The following is a 20162-nucleotide window of genomic DNA, read 5'->3' as shown; positions in this document are numbered from 1 at the left end:
GATTCCCAAGTTGTAACTTTGAGGTTTTGGAGGATTGGAGTTTCAATTTTCAGTTGTACATGGAGGATTTTATAATTAATGTTTCTTTCAGTTTTATTCTATCTTTATTGTTCTTTTTGTCATCTGTGTTCGTTTTAAAATACTTTAATTGTTTGATATTCCCTCGGGTTCGGGCATGGGCCTGATCAACCCATGTCTCAGATCCGAGGGGTATCACATATTCCTTATATAGGTAGGTCAAATACACCCTATGATGAGCTGTGGTCGTGCAAGGCATATTCTCCAATGATTGGATGAAGGACGGAATAAATGAGCTGGACTTTAACTTTTTCTCGCTGGAGGAAGTTCGATCGATCGAACCTTAACTTGGATCGATCGAAGATGGGTTCGATCGATCGAACTGCATCTTGGATCGATCGAAGTGGTCTGACTCCTCCGGATAAGGACAAGGCTAAGATATTTCGAAGATATTTATGGGGAAAAGGACAAAAGTGGTTGGTAGGCGTACAGCTGTGGATAAGATCAATCATTTGAATAGGATAAAATAGGGTTTGATCGATCGAAGGTGATGTTGGATCGATCGAACTTTGAATTTCAACAAAGGCCAAGGTTGGATCTATCGAGAAGTACTGTGATCGATCATAGATGTTCAATCGATCGAACTCTAAGTTGGATCGATCGAACTTTTCAGCTGCACAACTTAATTCCTTTTTGCTCCTTTCTTTCTCCAATTTGCTTCCTCCTTTGGTTTATCTCAGGATTGCTTCAATTAAGCTCTTATTTGGCTGAGTTAGCTCAATTTTGGGATTAGTGCCTGAAAATATAAATAACACGTAATAAGTCTAAAACGGCAAAGTAAGATAGATAAAGGTACTAGAATGCTTAAGCTTAACGGGTTTAAATGCGCACTTTTCGGTGCTCATCAAAATTCAAATGGTTAATATGTGATTATTATTATACCATTCAAAAGTTACCTTACTTGACCTGATAAGGTCCCTAGGAGAACAAAAGAGTTAGATTAATTGATAATAAGCCATTGAAATAAGAAAATTTTGGAATGTAGAGAATTTATAAATAAACCCAATAAATTACATAAATATCAAAATTAAATAAACCCAATAAATCACATAAATAGCCAAATTAAATATAATTAAGAGGCCCAATAAAATCAAAATAAATAGGGCACTAACATAAAAATAAATAGGCCCAATTGAAAACTTATGCAATAAAGAATTTTTAAGAACTAGTCAAAAGTGGAACATTATATATACCCTTCTTAGAGCATATGACAGATGTATAATTCATTGTAATTCAATACTCACAGATCGAGTAGATGGAGGGAGGAAAATTAAGGGCAGTTGTAGTAGTATTTGTTTTGGGGTTGTTTGTAGGGCAGTGTACCGGCTCTATTGGGAAATTCTCGAAATGCTATGGTAAATGTTTTGCTTCCTGTGTGTTTCATATTCCCCCTCAATTAAAGACATGTGCAGCAATATGCTTGGCTAAATGCATCTTTACAAAAGTTCCTCCTCAAAACTTAAGTCAATCCACTACTCATCACTTTTGCAAGCTTGGTTGTGCTTATTCATTATGCACCAATATCAGCACATTACAAGACGCAGGTAATTAATCTCTCTCTCTCTCTTTCTCTCTCTATATAAATTTATATAATATTTATATCTCATATATTCATTTATTTATTGTTAGGGGAAGAAAAAGTTGAGACCTGCGTGGGTTCCTGCTCAGAATCGTGCAGCAAGAATTACTTGTTGGCTTAAGAAAACAATAGTTAGACAAGTAATGATGTTAATTTGTCGAGTAGAAACTACTCATTTCATTGTTATTTCATGGAATTAATTTCATATTGAATCTAAAATGAATGATTATGTTAACCTGCACTATGAGTACTTCCTCTAGTTTGCACTTCCATTTGAATGTTATCTTGTGTTACAGATTCCAAAAGAACTATAGTGTGGACCTGATTCAATAAAATTAACAATGCTGAAAAATAAAGCTTTTAGGATGATGACAACATTCTCAATATGGGTGTAATAGGAGGGAGGATAAAGATGATCCATACACATGAACTTTCAAGTCCCCCAAGTCATAAATCTTATATATTCAATGACTAGTTGGAACACGTCGGCTTTGTCCCTAAAAAAAAAAAATTGATACCCTGACCTTTTTCAAGTCTCCTAAATCACAAATCTTATATATTCAATGACTAGTTGGAACACACTGGCTTTATCCCTATAAAAGATTGATACCCCAACCTTTTACTTTGGAAGGTAAGAGGATTGAGGAAGTTCTACTAAGCTACTATCTGTGGTGGTTTTTAACTAGATTTCATGAAACATTTGTAGAATAAATTTGGTACTGAAGAAGTTTAATCGTAAAATGTAATTTTTCATATTGTTTGTGATGAATAAAATATTATTTTTATTTTCATATATTTGTTGACAAATTGAAAAGAAAACAAATTCAAAAGGCAAAGAAATAAAAATCATACAAATTTTTTTTAAAAAAAAAAAAAATTAAAAGAATCAAAATCATACATTTTTCTTAAAATAAAAATAAAAAAAAAAAACCTAAAAGGAAAAAGTGAAGGACACCAAAATCATGCAATTTGTGTGTGTGTGTGTGTGTGTGTGTTTTTTTTTTTTTTTTTTTTTTTTTTTTTTTTTTCTAAAGACTGTAATTTGTTTTTTTTTTTTGGGTAATTAAAAGAATCGTTGTACACATAATGTAACATGTCAGACCCAAAAAGGCTAGCCAAAGCACTGCTACCTATGGTGATTGTTGTAACTAGCATTAATGTGGGGCCCGCAATTAGCTAGCCCGACACGGCTTCTTTTTCGGCCAAATTATTTGCCAACTGGCCCAATTCCTTCCCATTCCGGATGGCCTAAGTTACAATGGGCATGGCCTAGATACCTATAAAACCTTGTCTCTCCTAACATCACTAACATCCCATTCCCAAAGCTTAATACAAATGGCATATCTGATGAACCAAGAGAGGGGGGGAGGGAGGATTGAATAGGTTTTGTTTAAAATTCTTATTTAACACTTAGTCAAATTTTCAATGCAATTTAAGGCTCACACATTCAACCACAAGTGCTCAGTGATTTTACAAGAAAAATATCTCTCAACTAGAGATCAAAAACCTTGGTTCCTAGCCTTAGCCAGTGTAAGCTCCACTAGTTGTAATACAAGTAGATGCACACTCAGCTATCTCTCACTCTGCACACACCCTAGCTCACAACAAGTGCACTCAGCACTCCCCCTATCCTAAGCAACCCTGCTTTGACACTGCAAGCTCTCATAACTCACCAAATACATTGTAAAAAATGTATAGCAACAGTACTTAAGCTATTACAAAGGATAAGATTGATTACACAACTTAAGTATCAAACAACTGCTATTAGGCTTCATTCTGCAGAAACTGTGGTCTAAGGTAATTTTGGAATTTCGTATCAGCACAGACTAGTAAATAGTTCTCACAGCCTTATATCTTTACTACACACATGAGCAATTGATAATTACTATGATAGAAGCATGGTATAACAATAATATCTCACAAACAAGCCTTATGAAGCTGAAAAACCTTAAAACTAGGGTTTCAAATGTCAAAACCACAAATGACCATATCCTTGTGCAAATCTCAACTTCAACAAAACCTTGATTCAGCTATATAAACTTACTTAGATGATAAGAGTGCAACTCACAACAAGATATCAAGTATATCAACTTATATAAGAAAGCTACATTAGTAAAAACAAGCACAGATGAAATTTTAAGACATCAAACTTAACTGCAACAAGAATATGTATATCAACACAAGCTCTGCAGTTGTGAAATGGTAAAAAAAAAAAACTTGCCTCAAACTCAGGACACCTCTGAAATGGACTCAAGCATGGATTGAACCTCTGAACCAGCTCTCAGCAACAACAAACCAGCAAATTCACAGCCTTGAACATCATCTTCAAATGTGCATGCACACCATATGTATCTCTGAGTTGAATTAGCTTACAAATTATTCTCAAAACTCAAATTATACGCATTGTTCTCGGTGTCTCAAGTGTATGTCACAATGTAGTTTATAAGGGTGCTCACACAAGGCTTGGAGGCACGTGCATTTGCTATAACAACATATATATATATATATATATATATATATATATATATGTATGTATGTATGTGTTGTTATAGCTATAAGGTACATGAATTTGTAGTAGTCCTACCCTAATGAGAAAATACAGATAGCACAATCCACCAATCATTGGCCAGAGAATATTCTAACATTCCCTGAGCAAAAAGACCATAAAAGCCTTGCCATCTTTACAAATTTGTCTTCTAGTGCACATGTAAATTGGCAGCTTGTATATATATGTATATCAGTAATATATATCAATCTTGGTCACTAAAAAAAGCATATTATACCTCATTTCCTCACACTAGGACCACATGACATGTGTCACACAAGTGTTTATCATTTCCAAAGACCAAAATACCCCTGTGAAGGACACTTGTCACTATATACAGAAATCTGTAGCTGCAGCTGTGTATACTTGATCAAATTGAATTTATGTGCAATCCAATACAATGCAGTAATACATGCAAGTGTAAAATGACTAAATGTATATGTGAAAAGACATGTTTGCCCCTGAAAGCTTCTGTATCCAAATGTTACATATTAAACCAGAAATACAACATACATTGTCCTGTAAATGGACTGTCAATACAATATACCATCCTCAAGCAATTTTGAATGACTTCTCATGAATATAAAATGACCATACTACCCCTGTATTTCACTGTGATGCACTAAGCACACCATAATCAAAGATAACTCACTGAAATGGACCTAAGACCACTTTTTTACATTTAATAAGGCAAACCCTAATTTAAAGGTGGGACCAACAATATCCAATGGATGCCTTTACCCACTAAATCATATTCACTAAAACATACCCTTAGATCCATCTCCCAACCTTACCCAAATCCTATTGACACAAATTGGTGTGGTTTAGCATTGATACCCAAACACTCATTCAATTTATAGCTTGCCATAAATGACAAGTTACATAATCAATACAAGCCTTCCCTTAACTTCACGATGCAACCAAATGTGCGTGCACTGTGCCTCAACAATAGAAAGTCATGAGCTTATTTTTCATCAATGTTCCTACTTTAGAATCTAGAAGATAAGTGTGGGCCGGATTTTACTTTTATACAAACCTAATTCATGGAATGATATTTGATTCAAGGGTCTACGAATTGGAAACAGAAATTGAAATTTACCCTTGCAAGCTTCGTCTGCCATGTATGTATGGAAGGAGAGAAACAACAAAATCTTTCAAAACAAATCTTTGCCTCAAATTTTAAACAATGAATGCAATTGTGAACTCTATACGCCTTTGCCTTTTGTCTATCAAACACTATAGATGCCCATTTTCCAAGACTACTGCAATTGAGTAGAACTTCCTCAGATCTCTATTCGAGCCTGCCCAAATGAACCCTTTCTTTTCTTTCTCCTTGCCATTTACATCCAACACCTCTGCATTTGTTGATGTTTCCCATCTAAGTTTAAGGTATTGTTTGATAAAACTGAATTTTAAGTATTAAAAATTTTAAAAGTTTAATTTTAAGTGCTGAAATTTTTAAGTGATAATTAAAAAGTAATTATTTTTAAACATAGGAATTAATAGTTGATTTCTTGGTCTCTTATCAATTTTAAACATAAATTTGAATTTGAGCTTGAGTACAGGAGTAGAACCAACCTTTTAAAAAGTAGAAAAGCGACATTTTGGAAAGTGCGGGTTGCAAATTCAAATGGTTAAATTGTGATTATTATTATACCATTCAAAAGCTACCTTGCTTGACCAGATAAAGCCCCTAGGAGAACAAATTGAAAACACAAGCCATTGAAATAAGGAAATTTTGGAATGTAGAGAATTTATAAATAAACCCAATAAATTACATAAATATCAAAATTAAATCAACCCAATAAATCACATAAATAGCCAAATTAAATAGAATAAAGGGGCCCAATAAAATCAAAATAAATAAGCCATTAACATAAAAATAAATAGGCCGAATAGAAAACTTAAGCAATAAAGAATTTTTAAGAACTAGTCAAAGGTGGAACATTATATACCCATCTTAGAACATATGGGAGATGTATAATTCATTGTAATATAGCAGCTATTACGATCATAATTCAATACGTACAAGGTAGATGGAGGGAGGAAAATTAAGGGCAGTTGTAGTAGTGTTTGTTTTGGTGTTATTTGTAGGGCAGTGTAGTGCCTCTATTGGGAAATTCCCGAAATGCTATGGTAAATGTTTTGCTTCTTGTGTGTTTCGTATTCCCCCACAGTTAAAGACATGTGCAGCACTATGCTTAGCTAAATGCATCTTTACAAAGGTTCCTCCACAAAACTTAAGTCAATCCACTACTCATCACTTTTGCAAGCTTGGTTGTGCTTTTTCATTATGCACCAATATTAGCACATTACAAGACGCAGGTAATTAATCTCTCTCTCTCTCTCTCTCTATATATATATATATATATATATCTCATTTATTTTTTAATTCATTGTCAGGGGAAGAAAAAGTTGAGACCTGCGTGGATTCCTGCTCAGAAACATGTAGCAAGAATTACCTACGGCCTTAAGGAAACAATCGCAGGACTAGCAGTAGTAATGATCTTTTTGTGTAATGTAGAAAGTACTTGTTTCATTGTTATTTCATGGTATTTAATATTGAATCTAAAGTGAATGACAACGTTAACTTGCACTGGAAAGTGTTTGAATTGTTGTTTGATTTTTTTAATACAACTGTGGTTTTCCAAAAAAAATTACTTTTGTGCTGGACTGGGGAAGTTGGGAGTGGAAAGTTCGAACTGTTAATTTTTTATTACAATTATACCATTCTAAAGCTAAATTACTTAACCTTCAAAACAGATCGACAGACCTTGGAAAACAAAATAGTTGATTTAGTATTTTTTATTTATTTTTAAAGTTAGTTGATTTAGTTGATAACACAATTTAGCCATAGATATAAGGAAGTTTTGGAATTTATAGAAATTAAATCAACCTAATAAATCACATAAATAGCCAAATTGAATAAACCCAATAAATCACATAAACAGCCGAATTAAATAGAATAAATAGGCCCAATAAGATAAAAATAAATAGGCCACTAAAATAAAAATAAATAGGCCCAATAGAAACCTTATGCAATAAAGAATTTTTAAAAACCTCTCAAAGTTCCATCATTATATATACCCTTCTTAGAGCGTATAAGAGATGTAATATTTCATTGTAATCTAGCTATCAAGATCATTCTTTCAATACAGAATAGATGGAGGGAAGCAAATTAAGAGCACTTGTATATATAGATATATATATATATATATACACACACACAAATATACATGTATATCTTAATTAATTAATTTATTTTTTATCGATAAGGGGAAAAAAAAGTGGAGATGTGTGTGGATTAATTGAAACATGCAGCAAGAATTACTTACTTACTTCCTTAAGAATATAATAGTTGGACTAGTAATGATGTCATTGTATCAAAATAAAACTACTTGTTTCATTGTTATTTCTTTGTATTTAATATTGAACCTAAAGTGAATGATAATGTCAACATGCACCAAGAATGCTTCATCTCATATATATGCCTTTCCATTTAAGGGAAATCTTGTGTTACAGATTCAAGTAGTTTGTAGTATTGGCCTGATTCATTAAACTTAACAATGTTAAAATAAAATTGTTGAGGATAACAACATTCGCAATGCAGATTGTTGATAAGAGGAGGGATATAGATTAACTAATTATCTATATCATGAACATTCAAAGTCTCCCAAGTCACATGACTCACAACATGGCTTATTATGAATTGCATGAATTTTTTTCCCGGTAAATATGAATTGCATGATTTTGATGACTAGAATAGTTAACAAAAGAGTGAATTTCTTGGGCAATGATCACAAACCTATTGTTTTCATCAAACCCTTTGAGGAAAAAGAGTGAAAGCATGATAAAAAAAGAGTGAGAGCATGATAAAATAGAGTGAAATCCTTCAAATAAAAGCAAAATCATCTTGAAGAATAACTTTTTGAGACTCGTTGGAGGGAAAGACTGGAAATAGATGTAACATTTGGCATTACTTTGCACAAATTAAGTGACTTCTCTAATGGTGAAACTCATTTCCTTGAACTTATTACTATTAAACCAAAAAAAAAGTTTCCTTTAATGATCATCACCTAAGTTTTCAAAGAAAAATAAATTTGATATTACCCCAAGAGCATAGAAACCAACAAATCAATTAGAGTTGATTTAATATTTAAGCTTTTTTAGACTATATTTCTGAAGGACACATTCTTCATATAAAAATCAATAATAGAAAAGATGTCCAAACAACCATTATATTGTATTTGTTAGATAAGAAGAGCAAACAAAGTTCAGTTATAGACAAAAGAAAACAAAAGAAAGAGGGAGAGATGTTGATATTGGCGCTCCACGAATATCCTTTGGGAACTCCAGTCATCTAATTTTTTAAACCTAAAATTACAAAAAAGTTCTTCCATCACATAATGCTTAATTTTTACCTTTTTAATACAGTTATTTTTTTTACTTGGTGAACATCTTTCCAGAGAGAAAAGCAAGGGCGATTGAAACCTTCAAACATTTCTCGGCGCATGAATAAAGCAAAACATTTATATTGTTTGTTGCTAATCATTCATCTCGCATTTTTGATGCTAATATCTTCACAGTGTTTAGTCATAGTTCTCCACTATGCGATTAGTAATACTACGCTTTGTTAAGTTGATGATTCAAGAAATTGAGTGTGCGAATTGGGATACAATTCTGCTGCGCGCGCCAATGCGATTGAGCCTCTATTAAAATTTTCTAAAACAAACCACATACATGTTTTACGTTATTCGTGTGCAGAGAAATGTTTAAAGGTTTCAATCTCCCGCTTCCATTGCAATTCTAGATTTTGCTTTGTCACTGTCTTAACTTAATTTGTTGAAATGATGACATTGGTGTCTTGGATTGCATCTGAGTTTGTCTTGGGGCATGAGGAGACATAAGTCCCTGTTGGAGAGTGTTTTTATGTTTGTTTTGAGTGAATGACTTTCTAAAATATTTTTACTAATTTATTTTTGTTTTTTGTTGAATGACTTTGTGACATTTTTGCTATATATATATTTTTTTTTGTTGGATGTGATGTGGATCTAATTGAATTCATATGAAGTTCGTAAGATAATACGATGAAGGTGTTTTGAATAATGAAATATGCATGATTCGAAGAAGATCAAATACATGATGTGTATTTGAGAGAGAGAAAAATAGTTGAATTTCACGGGGATGCAAAGAAGATCGAATAGAAGGATGCATGAGTGAGAGAGAATAGTGGGTGAATTTTACAAGAGTCCTATCCTTATCAAATAAGGGCAATTATGACAAAGAAAATATAAGAATCAATCATTGTATAGTCTAGGAAGTTTTGGGTAATTTACATTTTTAAAGAAAGAAGAGTGAAATGCCAAAGGATATTGATGGAGGGCCAATATTAGTTGCCAACAAGAGGGGAAAAAAACTTGTACAATGAAATTGATAAAATTTTCAATTTTCATTGTATTTACTCAGTTAGTTAGCACAAGACTCCCAATCCACAAAGATTTTTCATACACAAAAGGATTGCCCAAGTATAAATAGTATAATTGTACACCGCCTCTTCTTCCTTGTCGCAATGATCTTCAATCTTTTCTGCAGTTTTGGAAATCATGCAGCTTGATCAGCCGATAACACAAACCCCTTGTGAAATCTATGGTCAGGCAAACCAAATGCTCATGTCCAAAATTTCACTAGTTTTGTGCCCAGATATTCTAGAAAATGACTTTATAAAGAGACTAGTTAGAAATGTATGGCTTGTGAGTTGTGTTATGCGGAATGGATGTAGAAGTTTATATTAAAAATAACCTAGAGAGATTTGAATGGTTTTAATTGCTCCTTTATTTAATTTTTAATTAATTTAAATTCACTTAAATAAAAGTAAATTATCAACCCACAAAGCAAAAAAAGGCATGTAAAGTAAATAAAGTCTAACAGATGACACTGGATTTTTGTGCGTGGAAATCCTTGTTGGAAGAAATCCGACTAACGGGATGAAAATCACGGAGATTTTTATAGTCTCGAGAGAAATGATCCACTATATTTGAAGTAAAGTGCAACTCACTTTGACTTAGACTCACTCCCTATCGTTTTACCAAAAGCTAATTACTGACAATCCCTGGCTTTGAGACTCTTCCATCCAATAACTCTCGACCTCAGGCTTACTCTTGATTTTTATAAAAAGATTGCTGGAAGATCAAACAACACTCCAAGAATGTTTTGACCTCTTCAAAGTGTGATTGAAAAACCCTTCTTCAAATTCAAATTTGATGAATATAGAATAAAATCATGCTTCCCAGAATCTTTAGATTTTTAATTATTCTCCAATTCCGATAAGATAGAGAACAACACCCTAAATCACTCTTGTGTTTATGTGTATGCTTTAAAAAATAAAATCTGAAAAATCTGAGTTGAGTTTCTGAATTAAAAATATCTCTCAAAGTTGGCTCTCAAATAAATCAGAATTTTGTGTGCAAATTAAAAGCCGTAAAACCCTAAGTGAGAAAACACGTATTTATAAACCTCTAAAAACCTAAGTGTACTTGGAAAACAAGTCAAATTTGTGTATCATTATTATTGCAAAAGTCTATCCAAAAAGAGAGTGTTTTTGAATTAAAACAATTAAAAAGATTGAACAACGCGACCAGTTCTGTGTGACGGAACTTGTTCTGCAATGGTAGTTTGGAAAATCAAGTTATGCTTAGAATTTTTTTCCTAAAATGCCTAAACCCGAAAACATGCAAGTGTCCTCACACACTCACTTACCTTACTAATGCGTTGTTCTTATCATCATGGAGTGTAATCAATCTTCAATTTTGCATCCTATCTCAAGTTTTGAAAACCAAACTAAAAATTTACAACTTGATCGGACTTATTTTGACACCGAAATTTGCTAATTACAAATATTAATATCTCACATTGTTTGCTAGATTTGGAGCTTGTACTCCACGATGCAACAATCCAATTAGCAATTAAAACCAAGTTCTGCTCACCACAGTAGATACCACACTTGCGTTGCGAAGTAGTACCATATGCTGTTGGAGAAATGACGTGAAAAAAAGATGGTTATGGTCTTCATTTTCAACAGAGCATAGAGAACATTGTCTGTTAGTATCACTATTGGAAGACCTATATCTAAAGTAATAAAAGCATGCCTAGGAATATGACTGGGGAACCATAGGACACTAGGCTTTCAGAAATGGAGCTGGAGGAACTAGGCTATAGTACGTGCTTTTGAGGTTAAACTTACCATTAGGATAAATGGTCCAATAAACTCTGTCTGTACTTCATTAATAGGAGAAAGATCCTCAAGAGTTCCAAAAGAGGGGAACAATAGTACGAAAAGATTGGTTAATTCTCCATTGGTTGTGTCTAATCAGGGTGCTAACCGTAGCATTATCATTCCATGGAGAATGTGCAATGGTTTCATGACTAACTCTAGTATCCAAAGGACCCAGGAGTGACCAACTATCATGCCACAGAGAAGCAGTAACACCAAACCTCTGAGCTTGAGTATCATTCTCCAATTTGAAGAGCTCAGCTGAGTAGTTTTAAAACTCCAGAAACTCCCATCTTTAATAAGATTTGAGTGGGCCCAATCAAACCAAAGAGACTGTCCATCATCCTTAAAAAAGATTTCAAATGTGTTTTATAATGGCAATCCTAATCAGAGAGAATAAGTTAGGAAGACCAATTCCGCCAACATATATATTTTTTTTTAGTTAAAAATCCTGCCAACATATTACATGTACTGTTAAACCAAATAATGGTTCCGTTATGAGCATCACCAAAGTTTCTAAAGAAAATAAAATTGATATTACCATTACAGCATATATAGTAACAAGTCAGAGTTGATTTTAATATTTTAGCTTTTATAGACTATATTTGTGAAGGACACATAGCTGATTTTCTTCGTCCTCTAGAAGATCTGGGTTGGACCTTGTTGGCATTCTTCTTCCAGTCATTAATTTGGACAATTTTTTATTAGATGTTCCATTGTCTGGATTGGAGTGCCAAAAATGTTTGGCTCACAAATACTTTGGTATATGTGGAAGCAGTGTAGACGTACGTGCCAAAATACTTTTTAGAATTCAAATGGAAAAGCCTAAGACTATGTTCGGTTATATGGAATTGGAATTTTTGAAGTCGAAATTAGAATTGGTGAAGTTGATGAAAAACAATTAAGAAAATTGAATCAAAAATTTCTCTAATTTCACCAATTATAATTCCAAGGCCCCAATTCTACCAATTAAAACACAACTAGCCATTGAAATAAGGAAGTTTTGGAATGTATAGAAATTAAATAAATCCAATAAATTACATAAATAGCCAAATTGAATAAACCCAATAAATCACATAAATAGCCAAATTAAATAGAATAAAGAGGCCCAATAAAATCAAAATAAATAGGGCACTAACATAAAAATAAATAGGCCCAATAGAAAACTTATGCAATAAAGAATTTTTAAGAACTAGTCAAAGGTGGAACATTATATATACCCTTCTTAGAACATATGGGAGATGTATAATTTATTGTAATCTAGCATTTATCAAGATCATAATTCAATAAAGAATATATGGAGGGAGGGAAATTAAGGGCAGTTGCAGTAGTGTTCATTTTGGTGTTGTTTGTAGGGCAGTGTAGTGCCTCTATTGGGAAATTCCCAAAATGCTATGGTAAATGTTTTGCTTCCTGTGTGTTTCATATTCCCCCTCAGTTAAAGACATGTGCAGCAGTATGCTTGGCTAAATGTATCTTTACAAAGGTTCCTCCTCAAAACTTAAGTCAATCCACTACTCATGACTTTTGCAAGCTTGGTTGTGCTTTTTCATTATGCACCAATATTAGCACATTACAAGACGCAGGTAATTAATCTCTCTCTCTATATATATAAATTTATATATAATATATATATATATATATATATATATATATCTCATTTATTTATTTATTTATTGTCAGGGGAAGAAAAAGTTGAGACTTGCGTGGATTCCTGCTCAGAAACATGCGGCAAGAATTACTTATTGCCTTAAAAAGACATAATAGTTAGGCTAGTAATAATGTTACTGTGTCGAGTAGAAATTACTTGTTTCATTTTTATTTCATGAAATTAATTTGATATTGAATCTAATTAAAATGAATGATTAAGTTAACCTGCACTGTGAGTGCTTCCCCTTGTTTGCACTTCCATTTGAATGCTATCTTTTGTTACAGGTTTCAAAACTTCTATAGTATTTGGCTTGATTCAATAAAATTAATAATGCTGAAAAATAGAATTGTTGGGATGATGACAATATTCCCAATGCGGGCTGTCAATAAGAGGGACAATAAATATTATCCATAAGAGGGACGATAAATATTGTGTCCAGAACAATATTTCTGAAGGCATGAAGAGCCCTATTGTATCATCAATAAGGTAAATTTCAAGATTTAAAAATATTTTCAATTATTTCTTAAAATTTGCAAAAGAAAAAAAAAAAAATCAAAACTAAACTCAAAGCATATAGCACGAAAAGAAAAATAAAAGAAGAAATTACCATTCCCATTGGGATAGAAGGAATTGAAGGCCTCTTGGAGCTTGAATAGTTCTTCAATGCTTTCTGTGCTAACTAGTTTAATTAGTTTGTTTAGTTCAACCATTTCTTTGTTTGTGAGGTTTTTTATAAAGATCAATACAAAAAAATAAAGGGAGAGACAAAAGATGGTAGCGAAAGAGAGTTGAGAGAGGTTAGAAGCACAAATGAAAAACGTTAAAGATTTGAGAGGGAGAGAGAGGAAGAGACGAAAAGCCAGTTCCATCTCTGAAAGGATAATTGTAACAATTGAGAGTAACAATAGTATTCATTAGAAAATTAGTTTTTGATGAACAAAATTGAGAAAAAAACAAAAGAAGTGTATTTTTAAAAACAAAGAAAAAATGTTACAAAGTGACCTTATTCGATAAAAGGTAAATAGTTACCAAGTCCTAAAAAACCATTCCTTCTATTTGGACATCCCCAATTCAGCTCTTCTCTTGTGGCCAAGTTGGGTTTGACTTATTCATCGTTGATGTAGTCCAATCACAAATGTATAAATAGTCGATAGTTACAAAATTAGGAAAGAAAAGTGATAAATAAAGATAATAAATTTTTTTTGAAATAAATTCACTCACCCTCTTTGATTTTTTTATTTATCAGTTTCTTAATTTTGTAATTGTTAACTATGATTTTGTAATGGATAATACTGGTGAGGACACATTAAGAATAATTAGGATGACATACTCACGGTGAATAAGCAACCTTTATCCTTTAACAACAAACAAAATTGTTGGGGGTGTAGTTTATGTGGAGGTTTAGATTGCTTTTTAAGTTTGGTCACTATATTTTAATTTAAGGACGCTATACATTTTTCTTTTGCAATTTATTTACCAAAATTTAACTATTTTAATATTTAATTATGAAATTAGAGTTAAAAGTGTCATTATCTATTTTCAAATTAAAGTGCAATTGTAAAGAGGGGAGTGCAAATATTATGTTTTATATAATTCTAACAAAGATTTTTTTTTTTTCTTTTAAATATATATATATAAATGGACAGAGTCACAACCCCCACAGGATTTTTTATTTTTTGCATTTTATATTTTAAATTTTTAAGAATTTATGAATATGTCTCCACTAAAATTATAATTCGCCCCCACTTTTTTAACATTTTATACTTCAAATTTTTGAGAATTTATGAAAATACCGCTACAAAATTAAATTTCACCCCAATGAAATTCTTTTTTTACATTTTATACTTCAAATTTTTTTAAATTTATTAAGATAAACTTACTAAAATTATAAAAATAAACCTACTATATAAATTTGTCGCCAAAAATTAAAAATCCTCCTTTTACAAAATTTTTGGGGTATATATATATATAATCTACAAATTGTGTGTTCCACTTATTTATAATTTTTTAAGTCAATGTTAGCCCAAGAATTTAATGTTCTGACTTTATAGCACAAGAAAATAAGGAGATTATTGAAAAATCTATCATAATTATGGATATGAAGAATCTAGAACATTGAAACTTCCAAAATCCTACGCAGACATTAACTTGTCCTCATCCAAATCTCCAATGTCATAAAATGGACACGTGTCAGTCACCCACAGAAAAAGCCTGCCACTCATTTCAGCCCCCAGTTTTTCTCGTGAGCTCCACCGGTTAAACCTCTCTCATAGCCGGTAGTTTTCCAACAGCCATCGGATTCCAAAAATCCATTAAACAAATCCACAAAACCAATCTCTATCCAACACGCTATATCTATATATATATATACACGACACCTAAAAACTAAATCCCAAATTATCATTTCTTTAAACAACCTTCAGATCTATTCCTACTATAGCGGTCATCGTTTTCTTCTTTGTTTACATATATATCTTAGCTTGAGAGAGAGCTTGGTTTTCTTCATTGTTTAGGCAATTGGGTACTGTTGAATTTGGAGTGCAAACATATACTGTATTTCTTTGTTTAGGCAATTGGGTATTCTTGAATTTGGAGTACGAACATACATATATATTTATAATATATATGAGTTCGAGGTTTATGAATAGAGTGTTGCAGGGAATGAAAGACCAGGTTTTGAAGTGTGACAAGTCTATGAGGGACTCCAATTGTGCTTCGTCTTCAAAACAGGCGAGGTGGTTCTCTGGTGGTCTTGATTCGAATGCTTTCATGGCTGCCAAGAGTGACAAGTTAAAGCAAGCTGAAGAGTCTCTCCGCACTGTCATGTACTTGAGCTGTTGGGGTCCCAATTGACACCGATCACAGTGACACAGCAGAGATCATCAAGTGTTTTTCTTTGTTTGTAATATCTACTTTAGAAAAACAAAAAAATTGAGAAAGAGTTGTAATGGCCCTGTTGGGTTTGTGTAATATGTTTTTATATTTGTGTATATATAATATTTTGTGTATTAATTTTTCAGAAATTGACTTTTTCTGGGGGGTGAAATTTTGATGTGCTTGAGTTTATCTTAAAAACCATTTAATTATATTTCCAAGTTCTATGTTTTGTTCCTCACTGGGAGAATGTAAAGAATTCAAGATCCGGTAATAACATAGCTAGTTAGGGAAAAAGATTATGATTTAAATAAGATAATAGAATTGAAAAATTATTTACTAATTGCAATTCAACGACCAGAAATAAATGATTTTATTGAATTTTTGGTCTTAGATGTTGGGTTTGAATGGATTGGTAATCTTGTAGCCTCATCTGGTTTCTGGAAGGCTACCTTGTGTTTCATATTTGATTTGTGCGGCCGGTTGTTGGCCCCACCGACATTGGCGATAAGGCTATCTTGGGTTTCATATTGATATGTGGGGTCGGTTGTAGGCCCCACCTACATTGGCGATACACGGCCAAGATGCCATATAGTCTAATAAAATAATACTAATAATATATTTTTTTTTAGGAGTACTACAATGAAATGAAGGCTATCACCGTGAATTTAATTTTACAGCTGTTGATTTAATAACTTTTTACTCCTTTACGTCAGCTCGCGTTATTATCATTTATCCATTCCGTGTAAGATTAAGTAAAAATATAGAAACCGAATTAACAAATTGAACCGTAGTTATTCCTCACCAATCAAAATTGATCAATTTTATTATATAATACAATATAATATACTTATATTTATTACTTAGAGGTTTAGTTTGGTTTGATTCTTTTGAATTCCAAATGGGAACGTAACCATAATGAATGAAATTTTAAAATTAGAACCAACTGTACAATTTTGTTCAGTTTAATTTGATTTATTGGTTCTAAATTTTTTTTATATACCCTAGAACTGATATTGTTTTCAGGCTAAAAAGTGTAAAGCCTCCTAAGAGGTCTTTTTCATAGAAAGATTTATAAGTTCTCCTGTGTTTTTTAACGTAAATACAAGAATTAATTGAATTGGTAAGGCTGCCTCTAAGGGTGGCCACGGATTTGATTCGGTATCAATTTATGGTATCAAGTCTAATTCAATTCCTTGGCAATGAATTATCAAGTCTAATTCGATTCCTTCCCAATGAATTAAATTTTTTTTTTTAATTAATCACGGATTCGTTATTATTCATTATTATTTTTATAATTAATATTACTACGTATTTATTTATTTTTGAATCATAATTCAATAAATAAAATTTTAATTTATTAATATTAATTCATATATTTAAATAATTATTAACTAATACATATCATTAACTAATATATTTTTTAAAAATATATAAATATATATAAATTATATAAATTGGTCGAATTTTTAACAGTTTAATATGTGAGTTAAGAATTTGTGAGTGTACCAATCCAATTTGATTCGCACAAACAGTTCAATCCATGAGTTAAGGATTTGTGAATGTACCAATCCGATTTGATCTGCACAAATCTAATATCGAATTCGCGAATTATTTATCTACCACTGCCGGAATAGAAACGAAACGTTCTTATTTATTGAATCTATTAAGTGAGTTCACGGGAATTAGTGTTTTTATTCATTGGATCAATCATGTGAGCTCGCATTCTTATCACTTGAATTGACTTCTTAACACTATCATGAAAGTTAATTCAATGGATAAAATTGCAAGGTCACCGTGAGCTCATCTTCATCCTCACTATTTTCCTTTTAATTTTTATTTTATTTTATTATTATTATTATTATTTTTATCCAAAACTCTATCTCCATCTCCACCACATACTAAGAAAGCATTAACAAGTACTGCCTTAGACCTCTTTTAGATGCTCTGCTCCTTTTTCTATCTTTCATGACCTCCAGCTCCAAAAACCCCCCACAAACTCTTCCCTGAAAAAAAGAAGGTAGTATGAGTGCACTCAAACCTTTTGAGGGCTATTATCAATCAGCATTCCTACCCAAGTATTCAAATCATCAAAACCTCATAAAACCACAAACAAGACTTGCACCAGGCAAGTTTGCTCAAAAAAGAAAGCTTGCTATGAGAGCATCTAATGGTGAAGGAGAAAAAAGGACTCAAAGGCAGAGTTTCTTGACTCTTGAAGAAGCTGGTCTTGTCGAAATCTCCGGTCTAAGCACCCATGAGCGATTCCTATGTCGATTAACAGTATGTATTTATGATTTTGTTGGACACACAACTCTAGCTTCTAAGAAAATTTCAGTGTCATCATGTTTTGAGGTCTAATATAGGATATATGTTTGTGTATTGTATATACAGATATCGTCTCTGAATCTACTGAGAGTGATATCAGAGCAGGAAGGGTGTCCAATGGAGGAGCTGAATGCGGGGAGGATATGTGATTGGTTTATGAAGGACAAGCTCAAGAGAGAGCAGAACTTGGAGTCTGCAGTCCTTCAATGGGATGATTCTGATTTCCAGATTTGAGCTCTTTTATTTTATTATTATTATTATTATTTTTTTTGGGTGGGTATTAAATTGACAACTTGGTGGATGATACTGGATTTTTGACCCTTATCACTGTAAGTTTGTCCCACTTCGTGTGAAGCCTTGAAATCATTTGGCCCTTATAATGTCTGGACATTGGAAGCACTTCTTAAGCAATAACCACTTAAACAGTGTTTGTCCTACGTAACAAAGGACTTTCAACAATGTTAGCTTATTAATTGAAGGACTATTTCTTTTTGTGAACTATGTAAACATCATTCATCACTTTCTTCTCCACCTGATTAGCCTTAAAAGATTAATTAGTTACTACTCATTAGGTTTTGCCTTATCTTTTTGTACAGTCGGAAAAAAGGAGGAATGTTGCGTTAAGTAACTTGACCTTAAAAGGTTCAACTTTTCTCAACACGAACACATCAACATGAGCTACATCATTAGATTTTCCGGGGAAGGTTTTTCATCCTAGGTTTTTCATCTCGCATGTTAATGCTTGTTCGGCTACAATTGATAAGATGGGAGGGACAATTTTTGTGCTCTCTTGATGGTGATGTGGCACATATTCTGAATGTCAAGCAACAATTTTGCTTCTGTACATCAACATATGCTATTGGAAAGGATGGAAAGCTGAAAAATGCTGCTATTCTGTGGGCTTTGAGAAAGTAATGTAGAGCCAAATCGCGATGCAGATGTAATATATTGACTATAATTTTGTTTTGACATGAAAGCCATGTAACTGTCTACAAAAACATTTGTGAATTGCGACACCTCACCAGGTTGAAACAAACCTGCTTTACCCTGTTTGCACCATGCCTGCATTGCATAAAAACTAGAGCAGATAAAATTGCTGATGCATTCTCAATATTATGGTAGGATGACCTTTCTGGACAAACATAGCAAGGCAATGGTAAATTTAGAAATCAGGGTTCTGAAATGCTTTTGGTTTCCCAAAACTGTTGTCTTAGCCAAATGATTTACTGTTCTGCCCCTCCTTATGTATAGCTCCATATTATCACCTCCTCTTCTACTACACATTTACAGAAAAGAAGCTATATCTTCTATCTTCTAGCTCAATAGAGTCTGAAAGTTCTTTGAAAAGTTTTACAAAATTGAGCAAAAGATGGGTTATCTTAGTAGAGTTTTCAAGTCTGCCAGTGTTGCTGTGGTGGAAGGCCAAGCTGACCAATGCTCCAAACATAACTCTGGCCTTAGATCACTTCAGCACAGCAACAACAAGGACTTTCTCTAGTGGTGGCATGGCAGAATCCGATAGAGGACTTCTTGTTGGGAGTGGTGAGGGAGACAACAAAAGAGTACATGTCGACGAGTCTCTTCAGAACGTCATGTTCTTGAATTGCTGGGCGCAAAGCTAGTGAAATTGTTGACCATAGTTTTCACAAGGGATTTGTGTTCTTGGCTGATCAATCTGCATGATTGCCAAAACTGCAGTAAAGATTGAACATCATTGGGACGAGGAAGAGGAGGAGGCGTACAACAAAACTGTCTACACTTACAAGCAATCATTTTTGCATATGTAAAAGCTCTGTGAATTGGAAGTCTTGTTCTACAAGTATCTTATGCTCTTTTT

General features: G+C 32.8%; 1 protein-coding gene across 1 annotated transcript; it reads left to right on the top strand.

The window, feature by feature from the left end:
* Positions 1-17907: 17907 nt before the first annotated feature.
* Positions 17908-18826, top strand: LOC132306514 (uncharacterized). The gene is made up of 2 exons (XM_059803927.1): positions 17908-18280; positions 18392-18826. Exons 1-2 carry the CDS (start codon positions 18023-18025, stop codon positions 18557-18559), a joined length of 426 nt encoding a protein of 141 aa, XP_059659910.1. The 5' UTR covers positions 17908-18022; the 3' UTR covers positions 18560-18826.
* The last annotated feature ends 1336 nt before the right edge of the window (positions 18827-20162 follow it).

Source organism: Cornus florida, unplaced genomic scaffold (assembly GCF_030987335.1).
Source record: "Cornus florida cultivar Cherokee Brave unplaced genomic scaffold, ASM3098733v1 CherokeeBrave_3.0.0_Hap2_Chr01, whole genome shotgun sequence".
NCBI lineage: Eukaryota > Viridiplantae > Streptophyta > Magnoliopsida > Cornales > Cornaceae > Cornus > Cornus florida.
Note: the sequence above shows the minus strand (reverse complement) of the source record. Positions and strands in the feature narration are given on the sequence as shown.